The following is a 12,250-nucleotide window of genomic DNA, read 5'->3' as shown; positions in this document are numbered from 1 at the left end:
ACATACGTGCAGCTTTGCTGTAAAATTTACAATCTTGAAAGCCTGGTGTTTTTCGAGAGGATTCACAAGCCCGCACGCCAGATGCTACCCAGTTGACACCTGTTGCCACCCTGCGAACTCCCTATAACATGGCAGACGTCACGTCAGTGTATCTGCACAAACGCAGATTAGTCACTTGGAAAAGGCCCATTATTTACATAGAAGGTGTTGAGCAAATCGCTCCTTTTATACCCCGCATCAAGAACCTATCATGATCATAGAGTGGTATGAACGATTTAAATTGTGTAAATCTACCCACCTTCCACTAGTGCAGTACGAATGGCGAGGGCGACAGTCAGGCAAAGAAATGGATATACGCCAGAAACATGTGTCTGAACTATTAGAAAACTATGACTATAAGCCAGTATCGGCCCCATAAAACTGGATAAATCCCACTAGACACAACTTCCACTAAGAAGGATGAAGGCCCAATGAACGGCTGCAAAGCTACGGTAGTAAGACCTGATGAATGGCTGCAAAGCGATGGTGGTAAGTCCCAATGAATGGCTACAAAGCGACGGTGGAAAAGCCCAATGAATGGCTGCAAAGCGACGGTGGTAAGGCCCAATAAATGGCTGCAAAGCGACAGTGGCAACACCGAATGAATGGCTGCAAAGCGACAGCGGCAAGGCCCAATAAATGGCTGCAAAGCGAGAGTCGTAAGGCCCAATGAATGGCAAAGCAATAGTGGCAAGGCCCAATGAATGGCTGCAAAGCGACGGTGTTAAGGCCCAATGCATGTATCCAAAGCGACGGTGGCGAGGCCCAATGAATGGCTGAAAAGCAACGGCGGTGATACGAATAACCGAACACGTACCATGAGAGAATACTAAGGGAAAATGCAACGGTGGCTGCGAAAAGACCCCGAAGCGATGGAAGGCCTGCGCCAACGACGTCGTGTCTACGTCGCGTCTGCGTTTGGCCGTGATACTGCTCGAACCACTCTCCGCAGGGAGGAAACATAGAAACAATCTGTCATCTCCTTGCTAATGCATAGCAACGAACTTAAACTCAAAATAGACACAACCAGGCTAAGGCATAGAAGCTACCCATGGGCAACCAGATTAGTCTTCAGAATTTCAAGCCTCGCCTGGTAGAGCAAGCATCGCCAATTTTTCGTATGCTTCTTGGACTCCCTTGTGATGATGATTATTTCCAGAAGAATGGCACTACCCACCACAGAGGATCGGCCACGAGGCGTGTGGCAGTAGAACTTGTGAAACAAAATGAGGAAATAATAAAAAGGAGAAATAAAGATGAGAAAAGAGGACGAAAATATGCAAAAAATATAGGTAAAAGTATTTGAGATAAGTTTGGTGTCTTTTAATGCAATGCTACCCAAAGTTTACGATATGAACTAATTAATTGATATAACTAAGGTGAAAGGATAGATGAAACATAATGTTTTTCATGTACTGATAGTTTTATTATGGCATTCTTTTTGATTCTTTAAGTAAATAAATATGGCCTCGCTAATGACCCTGCTGCATTGCCCTAGTGTCGACGACCGCAGGTGCACTCCCTTCTTCAGTCTATCCCGTCACTTCTTCTCTTCTTTATTGTAGTCAACCCCACATAAACGTTCTACGTTTCAATATTTCTATGTTTTTAAGAAATTCACATATTTTGCACATGTATTCACAAGAAGCTCAATAACACGTACGGGTTTATTCAAATAGCATACCAATCTGTTCAGTAGAGAATATTTTCATATGTAGCACTTATGTGCTTTTTTTCCTATTCTTATGATATAAACGTACCACGTTTATTATGCTCTCTCGGCCTGGTGGGAAGCTACTCTGCATCGCTTCAAGTTCGCAGACCAACTCTGGGCAGTCCAGGAGGCCAGTGAAGCGGCTGAGAGGCAATGCCTTGACGTGCTGACCTGGCAGATGTCAGCCCAGGTGATTAAGTTTTCCCATCCAACCACTCATTCATAAAGCGAAATCTTGATTTGGCCAATGGGAATGAAACCTTGACTGAACTCGCTAGACTTGCCTGAGCATGACCTTGAAGAACACGAGCTGGGCATTCTTTTTTTTTTTCACTGTGCACACGTGACTAAACAGAAAACGATAGTAAAACTTAAACCACTGTTCTGGTGATATAAGGTGCGCTGTACCATTCGAGTCGCCTAGCCGAGTGGATAAGGGAGCCCGCTGGCTTACGCTTTAGTCAGCATTGCTTCGAATTGCCTCCTGCGGCGTGGTATCAGTGTCTTTATTCTCATAATTTGTGTGCATTGTTGCTAATGTTCATGATCACACTCATCATCATCGACCAACCATTTCAGAAGCAGAAGAAGAAAGGGAACCCGGCCGAGTAAAACAGTTCTCGGCAGCCAGCTCAGAACGCCAACCATTGAAAAGGGTGAGTGATGGCGTGGCGGCCATGCTAGCATTTCTAAAGCTCGCAACTAGGTTCAATTCAACTACGTCAAGCGTTAACGGCCAGGAAGCGTGAGTAATCGTTTAGAATAAGACGCGCAATCGATGAGTCACACCGTTGATGAGTGATGCCTTACGGCGTAGTGGGCAATAATGGTGGAAGAGCTCTAATAGCTGAGTAAACAAGGTTCTGCTCAAAGGAAATACGTACAAGCAAGGGATCGAGAACGAGCGCAGTCACTTCCTTGTCTGTCTTTCCTTTGCGCGTAGCCTTACTTAATTAGGTGTAACCAAATCATCAAGCATTATCCTCTAATAGCTGATACTATCAATCTGCGCCGATTTGTTCGTTACTGGTGTGAAGGTCATTCACGGCCTAGGGATACTCCGAAGGCTCGCGATGGAAAGTTTATTTTCGCACAGCAATTACTGTAGTTCTAAATCATGCGATAAATGCAGCTCTACTGATTGATATGTGGGGTGTAACGCTCCAAAACCACCATATGATTATGAAAGACGCTGTAGTGGAGGGCCCCGGAAATGTCGGCCGCGTGGTGTTCTTTAAACGTGCACCCAAATTTTAGCACACGGGCTTACATCATTTTCGCCTCCATCGAAAGTAGCGCCGCCACCGCCGAGATTCGATCCCGTGACCTAGGGGTCAGCAGCTGAGTACCTTATCCAATAGAACACCATGGCGAGGCAAAATGCAGCTCTACTATCCCGAAACATGAAAGAGTGCGCAGCGCGGGCACCCAGATATTCGCGTTCGTGGAGTTCACACTTTTTAGCTTACCAAACCGTTGATGATGTCAACATGGGGCACCTAGGTTTTTCCAGATGCAAGTACAATATTGTTTGCGAGATTCGCTAACTCGGTGTTTGGAGTTCGTATTCCTTTTTGATGCGCTTCATCGACTCTATGCTTCTTATGGCGGTTTATGTACGCGTCCCCTGCAGCGACTTCTGTCAGTGTTTGTGTCTTCATTCAGTTTCAATGCCAATACGTGTCCGTGCGAGCAGCAATTGCACTTTCGGTGAGGTTGTGGAACCCTCTTTTGCGCGATGCAAGAGCTAACCGCAAATTAACGAAATATTTTACCTATTTTGTGATTACTTCATGCCTAATTGCTCAATTTTGTTTGTGATAATATTGTTACGTCTACAAGGGGTTTATTCGAAGCAGACGTAACGGTCGACTCGACGGTATACCGCAGTGAACGCGAAGCAGCGAGCTCTTGCCACCAACCGAACGTCCTCTTCTTCTGCCACCACCATCTTCCCCGCTACACAGGTGCACATACCTAAATTACACATGTGGTAACACTTCCCTCGGCGCAGACGAAGCCCGCTGGGCGAGTCAAACAGTCTCTCGAGGAATAAAGCGCTTCAAACGTGCAACATGGACAAGTTCAGTTTTTGCAGACCGTCGGCCGTTTGAATGGAGGCGCGCTATGCGGTAAACTAAATCACTGATACCGTCTACAACAAGATAAGATCCCGCATAGTGTGCTAGCAGTTTCTCGCTCAAACCGCGTTTTCTAGTTGGTGTCCACAGCAACACTAGGTCGCCGCGATTGTACGTCACGTGTCGGCGTTGGCGGTCAAAATGTGCCTTCGAGCGATCTTGCGAAGCAAGAGTGCGCAAATAAGCAAGGCGTCTAGCTTCTTCTGCCCGACAGATGATCTCGGATATGCAGGGATCATGGTGGTCCAAACACGGGAAGATGGTATTGAGGGTATGACGAGGTGGTCGAGCATATAGAAGAAAGAAAGGACTGTAGCCGGTAGTTTCATGCTGAGCGGTGTTGAATGCATATGTGATAAAGAGTAGAATACTATCCCAGTCCTTGTGATCGGATGCAACATACATAGACAGCATGTTCGAGAGAGTTCTGTTCGTTCGTTCAGTTAGACCGTTCGTTTGGGGATGGTATGGCGTAGAGTGCCGAAACCTTGAAGCACAGACACCAAGCATCTCTTCCATCACGTCTGCTGTGAATTGTCGGCCACGGTCACTGATTACGATTTTGGGAGGTCCATGTCGAAGAATTACAAAACGTAGCATGAAGGAAGACACATCGGCTGCAGTTGCCGATGGTATGGCAGCTGTCTCGCAGTACCGTGTTAAATGGTCGGTGCAAACGACTATCCAGCGATTTCCATCAGAAGACCGGGGAAAGGGTCCAAGGAGGTCAATCCCGACTTGCTCGAATGGAGTTCTAGGGGGCGGCACCGGATGTAATCGCCCTAAAGGAGCACTTGTTGGGCGCTTATGACGTTGGCACTCGTTACAGCTAGACACGTACTGTTCCGTCGTCTGGCGCATTTTGGGCCAGTAGAATCTTTCTTGAAGACGGCACAGAGTTTTCACTGTGCCTAGATGACCGGACGTTGGGTCATCATGCATTGCCTGCAAAACATAAACACGAAAACTCTTCGGAACAACCAGAAGATATCGTGAGCCGGTGTTGGTGTAGTTCTTTTTGTAAACTAGCCCGTCTCGGATGCAGAAGCGCGTAGGCGATGATTTTGGTTTGGTAGCAAGAAGGTGTTGTATGGTGCTGTCCCTTTGTTGCTCATCCTTAAAGGTCTTGTTATCAGGAAAAGGTTGGTCGAGTGATGCAATGTAGGTATCGAAGGTGTCCGCGTCACATTCCATCGTTAGAAACGGTAGTCGCGAAAGACAATCTCCGTCAGCGTGACGTCGGCCGCTTTTATAGGAAACCGTGAAGTCATATTCTTGTAGACGAAGTGCCCAGCGCGCCAGCCGACCAGATGGGTCACGCAGGTTGACCAACCAGCAGAGAGAATGATCGTCTGTCACGATGGTAAAGGGGCGTCCGTACAGATAGGACTAAAAGCGCTGCACTGCGAAGACTACTGCAAGGCATTCTTGCTCTGTGACAGTGTAGTTACGCTCGGACTTGCTGAGCGAGCGACTTGCATACGCTACGACGTGTTCTTGATTATCCAAGCGTTGAACCAGGACAGCACCTACACCAATACCGCTGGCGTCTGTGTGAATCTCAGTGGGAGCGAGAGGATTGAAGTGTCGAAGAATCGGATGGGACGTCAAAAGAAACTTCAACTCCGAAAAAGCAGACTCGCTATCCGGGGTCCAGTCAAACTGCGCCCCTTTCTGAAGCAGAAACGTGAGCGGGTATGCGATATTGGCAAAGCCAGGAATGAATCGGCGAAATTATGAACAAAGCCCCAAAAAGCTGCGCAGTTCTTTCACCGAGCTTGGCTGCTTAAATGCCTCCACTGCGGCCGTCTTGGCGGGATCCGGTCGTATGCCTTCTTTGTTTACTAAGTGTCTGGCGCTCTCCAAAACGACATTTCTTTGAGTTGAGCACCAAGCGTGCTTTGCTTAGGCAGTCCAGTACGAGGTCAAGGCGTGTGTTGGGCTCACAAAAAGTGCGCCCAAAAATTACAACGTCGTCCAAGTAACACATACACACTTCCCACTTCAATCCACGCAGAATGTTGTCCATAAATCGCTCAAACGTTGCGGGCGCGTTGCAGAGTCCGAACGGCATCACATTGAATTCAAATAGTCCATCTGTTGTAACAAATGCCGTTTTCTCCTTGTCTTCCTCGTGCATTGGAATCTGCCAGTAGCCTGACCTCAGATCCACAGACGAAAAGTAAGAGGCCGATGATAGACAGTCGATAGCATCATCAATCCGCGGGAGTGGGTATACGTCTTTTTTAGTGATGGCGTTGAGACGGCGGTAGTCAACAGAAAATCGCCATGTCCCATCCTTCTTCTTCACTAGAATTACTGGAGCGGCCCACGGACTACATGATTCTTGAATTACATTTTGCTTGAGCATCTCGCAAACCTGTTCGTTGATCACTGCGCGTTCCGAAGGCGATACACTATATGGTTTCTGTCGGAGAGGTCTGTGAGATGTCGTGTCGATTCGGTGCTCTATACGAAAAGCAGGGAATGACGGTGAATCATGCTGAGCGAAATCAAAAATACCGGCATGTTTGCGCAGAATACTCGCCAGTTCATTACGTTCCTTGGTACTGAGTGACTTATCAATCATAGCCATAATGGTCCCTGGCGTGCAGATTATCGCAACGGGTCTTATCCGGGGAATCATTGCTTTCTGCGAGAATGGCAAGCGAGAAGACTTGGTGTTCACGAATCTCTGCAAGTTTCAGACCCTTCGGCAGCACTGTAGGTTCATTATAGCAGTTAATCGCCCATAAACCAGTACGTCTTTGCACAACCGATAATGTACAGTAGGGTATTAAAACTGTCTTCTTTATGCAACTGAGATGCACGGGCTCCACAGTTGCGTCAAATGTTTTCTCGCTTGCAGGCGAACAGGCAACAGGGACACATTTTGCAGACAAAGGCGGCACAGTTGTGTCCACAGACACGCAAAGAGCACTTTCTTGAGAGGGCGAGTTTTCCATAAACGAAACTGGGGTATCAGAATCTACTGTAATTTGTCCTGTGCGGCAATCAACAGTAGCACCACATAGCTTCAAGAAATCGAGTCCCAGAATGACGTCATGCGTAGTATGAGGGAGAACAGCAAACTCTGCGACAAAGTTCTGGCATGCCAAACTAACAATCACAGTGCAGACACCAACAGGTTGTAACACCTCTCCGATCACTCCACGAAACGTATCAGGACGGTCCCAACGAAACATAACCTTTCGTCCAAGAAGGCGGGTGAAAACAAAACTCATCACTTACACGCTTGCACCTGTGTCCACCAACGCCATCGTCGGTACACCATCGATAAGCACTCGAACCTTATTTCTAAACATGGAAGCTAACGGAGGTATATCTGTTGAAATCGAAGACTGTCCGGCGACCTCACCTCCAATGGCCGCGCCGGCTAGTTTTCCGTAGGAGGCGAGGAGTGGCGGCGCCGAGGAGACGGTGATCGGTTGGCGCGAGGGGCAGGTGGTGGTGTCAGACTGCGGTCAGAGGCCGGAGATTGGTTTCGTAGCGGTCCTGGGATCTCGTAAGACGCGCTTCCCGAGAATGTCGGTGCTCGGGTAACGCCAGAACGGGTAAATCTCGATGATCGGTCGTACCTTGGCGGCTGCCGGTAGTTGCAATACCTGGCAATGTGTCCTTCGAAGCCACAGTTGTAGCAGACTGGTAGAGGACGCTCGCTGAACCAATGCTGAGACCGCTCAGCTGTGAAGGGTCGGTGACGAGCTTGCTGAGCGGGGGCTGCCCACCTCTGTGTGGCGGGGCCGTGCCGAAGGCGTTGGCCATATCGCTGGTCGGCCGCGAATGAGTCACGACGTGGCCTCGGATTTCCAGTTTCGCTGATGTCTGCCACACATACCGATGGTGGCAAAGGAGCTGATGGTGCCGCCGTGTAGTAGGGTGGATTGGTAGGTGGATGAGGAATGGTTTCGTCAACCCTACCACCTTGTCGCTGCAGCTCTTCACGCACAATTGCCCGAATAGTAGCCGCAAGGTCGGTGGGCGGGCTCACGTCGACGCTGGCAACCGTTGTCACATTTGCCAGCCTACCAAATTTTGGGGCGATGCGACGAGTCTTCAATTTTTCAAACTTGCGGCAGTGATGTTGGACGTCGGAGGCAGAGGTGAGGTCATCCCTGCCTATCAGAAAATTGTAAACGTCTTCCGCTATGCCTTTCAATAGGTGTCCAGCCCTGTCTTTTTCAGACATCTGCGGGTTTATAATCTTGCAAAGCTTAAGGATGTCCTCTATATAAGCAGTGCAGGTTTCTCCAGGAGTCTGGGCTCTTGCAGCAAGAGTCCGCTCCGCGCTTTTCTTTTTTGAGTCGGAGTCACCAAAAGACTTCTTGAGCTCTTGAGCAAAAAGAGCCCGTGTTGTCAAGGACTCTTCATGGTTTTCATACCACATGAGTGCAGTGTCCGTGAGAAACAGCGCGACGTTTTCTAGCTGATCGATAGAGTTCCAGTGGTTGTACCGGCTCACCCTTTTGTAGTGCGTTAGCCACGCGTCCACATCTTCTCCTGCGATTCCCGCGAACGGGCGGGGTTCCATGTAGTGATGCCTAGGTGTAGCCAGTGTGGATTGGCGCGAAGTCGAGGCGGTTGATTCCTGAGCTTCGCTCTGGGCCATGACGTCTGTTGTCGGCGGCAGACCGGCAAGACGACGGCTCCGGCGAACTCCGAACAGCTGTGGCTCCGTGGTACGTCGACGTGTCTTACCCAGCACCTCCACCACTCTGTTACGTCTACAAGGGGTTTATTCGAAGCAGACGTAACGGTCGACTCGACGGTATACCGCAGTGAACGCGAAGCAGCGAGCTCTTGCCAACACCATGTTCCCCGCTACACAGGTGCACATACCTAAATTACACATGTGGTAACAATATTATTGGCATCGTTTCATTATTTAAACTACGCTTTGAGCATCGTATGAACTGTTTTATGCCCAATTTGACCACTTTCATTTGAGCGTGATCACGACACGGGACATCTATGAATGGACGATGAGCCCGATCCTGAAAGTACTACGCACATAAAATGAAATCGTGTTGGAAGTTCCCGCCAAGCTTCAAGAACATTTCTTTTTGAATGAATCCACGGCGCATGCACTGTAGCCTTAGCGGAAAAGTCGTGAAACGTCTCCTGGTCTCGGAGGCTTTCGTTCTGATGATACCGTTGATCCAGGCCTGTACCAAGACCTCACCGTAACGGCAGAGGGATACGAGAAAAAAAATTGGCCCCGTATCTGCATCTTTCTGCAAATTTCGTCGAAATACGAGAGTCTTGCGTGTGGAGAGAGCGAACAATAAAGTTATTTGATGTTCTGCGCAAAATATCGGCGAGTGGTATTGTGGAGGCGCTGCATTAGAGTGCCTGAAGCGTGCAGCGCAGGCGAACGGGCGCATCAAGTCACGTCACACGTGGAACATGAGCGCCATCTTGCAGTTTTCTTAGAAAACAAAGTGCATGGCTCTGAGACGGGTGTGCGCGCCTATCTCAGAGGCGACAAGGTGTAGAACGCAAGGTGACGGGTAAGTGCCACCAACGTCTCGTTTTAGCAAAGTGTTGGAAACACTCCCCGTTCCGTGCAAGTGTTGCATGGTCAGCGCAGCGGGATAAGTGCTATGGTCCTTCGAATTACTTATGTATGCTTTTTCTAGTAAAAGACGCACATGCAGAATATATACGTGTTGTTACGATGCCCCAGACATGCGCAAACATTGCTTTTTAATTGGCAATCGCACGAGCATTGCTTTTTAATTGGCAATCGCACAAGCATAAACACTCAACCTTGAGCAACGTTGGTGGGCGGTGCAGATCGGGTCGGCCGTTTCGAGCACCCGATACCTTCAAGAGTGCACAAACAGACAATTGTACAGACAGACAAACAGACAGACAGACAGACAGACCGAATTTTTGCGTTGAAGGTCCCCAAGAGAGACTATCATCTTTAAAAGTGTATTCTGCATGACGCGCATCACTTATTCAAGCTAAGACGCAATAGTAACCGAGAAGTGCTCGTTTCTCTTAACGCAACGGCTGGTCCTTACAGGTCAGAAGCAACAGCAACCGGGCGTCGCCATGTCCGCCGGCAAGGTGTTGGCCCTGATTGTGGTTGTTGCAAGCTTCGCGATAATCGCCGTAGGCGTCTCGTGGTGCTGCTGGTGCGTGCGCAGCTGCATTGGCACAGCCGACAAGAGCATCCAGGCGGTCAAGTCGATGGCCACGGTCGCCGACACCATGGACTCGTCGGCGCGGGTGGTCAAGAGCTCGCTGATCTCGGCCACCTTCCCGACGACGGCGACGACGGCAACTATGACCAACCACCCGCGGGTCGTCGCCAGTGAGCCTCGGATGCTCAAGCAGGCCGTCGAAGTTGAGGTGCTGGCGAAGCCGTCGTTGTCGCCCTCCGCCAGCGTCATGTTACACTCCGTGGCTAGAAGTGACCACACGTCAACCAACCCCGCTCACGCAGCCAGAGTGTCCGACGTGCCGACATCTAAGTCGGCGGACAACAACGCCAGATCATTCGCGCCGAAGGCCACACGGGCTGACAACAACCACCTCCGGAAAACCTCCCTAGATGCCGGTGAAAGTCTTCAGAGGAGGTGTTCGAAAGTGTACCTGCTTCACCGTGAAGCCAACGTAGTCCCACTGCAGTCCATTGGGCGCTCTTTCCAACCATCAGTGCGAGAATCTGAAGCACATGGACTCAAGCGGGCAAATGTAGAATCAAAAAACGAGCGCGCTTCCGCAGTAAGCACCCTGGAACTCCGTAACACCATGACCGACGAGACACCATCTCGCAGGAGCTCTGGGTCGATAAAGTCCGCGTACGGAAGGTTGCTGGACAGCCCAGAACCACTAATTAAGCTCCATTATCAGATTTCAGAGCGAGGAAGCAGCGCTGGAATTACTACGGCGTACTGCATCTCAAAACAGCAGACATGGGAGCCCCGTTCTTTCGCTGCGCAGCACTCACGCCATAAGCGATCTTCTCGAATTCCCGCTGGCCGTGAAGGCACTGCCGTGCACTACGAAGAAGTGGTCGCCACTGAACGTAAATATGAAGGGTCCTCTCGTTTGTGCAAGGATGCCCCGCAGAAGAAAACGCCAGATCGAACCTCGAACTTAGTCACAGAAAAGCAAAAAAACGAAAGGAGAGCCAGCTTCAAGACGCCGATAAATTCGGACGAACGCAAAGTTATCTCCAGGGTACGAGGCGCCGCTACCGAACCAGTTAAGAGAGCTGGAGAAAAGGTTGCGGACAAAGCTAGCGTGAAGTCCTCCGACTTGGCGTGGGCGGGGAAGAGGTCTCTCCTCAGAAAAGCTCAGAGAGCCACAGCGTTGTCACCGAGAAGACGTAATGGCGCACCAGAGGTGTCCATTGTCATCAACGTTCCGAAAAAAGAGGTGTCACTGCTCGAGGTGACCAAGGAGCAGATGTTGGCGAACGCTAACCACTGCTGTGCCACACTGAAGAAAGAGTCTTTCTGAAGACCCTGTAAATATATGCAGCTGCTTTTTTTTAACCTCGTACTTGCATACTTGTTTTGTTTCGGGTACAGAAAACTTATAAGCACTGTCAGATGGGGTTTAAAGGCTGTAATATCAAGGCAAGAACAATGCGTTTCGAAGCAGCACTTGTTATAAAACAGAATAGAGATCTCGACGACTAGCGTCGTAATGCGGATCCAGCCTAAGCGTGGAGAGTATAGAGCTTCTTAAAGTAAACCAGAGGGAACTCTGGCGCTACGAGCGTTCAGCGTTCATATGAATGATGGGTATAGTACAAAGATTTGCCTACACTTCATACTTGCAGGCCTCGAATCGTACTGGTAGCTTCGTTTATTTCTATGTTTGGTTTCGTTTCGAAAAAAAGAACGAACCCTTTTGAACTTCGTAACCCGATTTCAAATGATACGGTGGTTATGCGTAACTGCTGAACATTTGCCCATTGTTTCGTTATAAAGCCGCTTCAAGCCACGTGAAGCCAAAAGGAACGTAAAGTATGAAGACATGGCAAATCCATGTACTACCCATAACTCTCATGCTCACCGAAGCACCGTGCGTCGCAGCTCCCATAGACACTAGTGCAACTTTTTTCAAGTGTTTTTATCACTGAATCCTGGAGACAACAAAACGTCAACTTCTCTGTATGATTAGTACCCACTGCCTATGTTCTTGTTTGATGCACACCAACTGTGCAAAATGGGCCATAAATTGAGTGGTTTTATCAAATATCAAATTTTAAAATAATTTTGACACCAATCGATTCAGTGATTTCGATCTAAAGGACTTCCGCCTTCTCCACAAAGTAAAAGATGATAGAGGAGCTTCCTCGGAACTGATCGCG

The 12,250-nt window shown here is 49.1% G+C and overlaps 1 protein-coding gene across 1 annotated transcript; it reads left to right on the top strand.

Moving 5' to 3' along the window:
- Window positions 1-2,330: 2,330 nt before the first annotated feature.
- On the top strand, window positions 2,331-12,027 carry LOC142768644 (uncharacterized). The gene is made up of 2 exons (XM_075870650.1): window positions 2,331-2,409; window positions 9,947-12,027. Exon 2 carries the CDS (start codon window positions 9,976-9,978, stop codon window positions 11,389-11,391), a length of 1,416 nt encoding a protein of 471 aa, XP_075726765.1. The 5' UTR covers window positions 2,331-2,409; window positions 9,947-9,975; the 3' UTR covers window positions 11,392-12,027.
- The last annotated feature ends 223 nt before the right edge of the window (window positions 12,028-12,250 follow it).

This window comes from Rhipicephalus microplus, chromosome 8 (genome assembly GCF_043290135.1).
Source record: "Rhipicephalus microplus isolate Deutch F79 chromosome 8, USDA_Rmic, whole genome shotgun sequence".
NCBI classification, from domain to species: domain Eukaryota; kingdom Metazoa; phylum Arthropoda; class Arachnida; order Ixodida; family Ixodidae; genus Rhipicephalus; species Rhipicephalus microplus.
The sequence above is the reverse complement of the archived record's forward strand: the minus strand, read 5'-3'. Positions and strand labels throughout refer to the sequence as shown.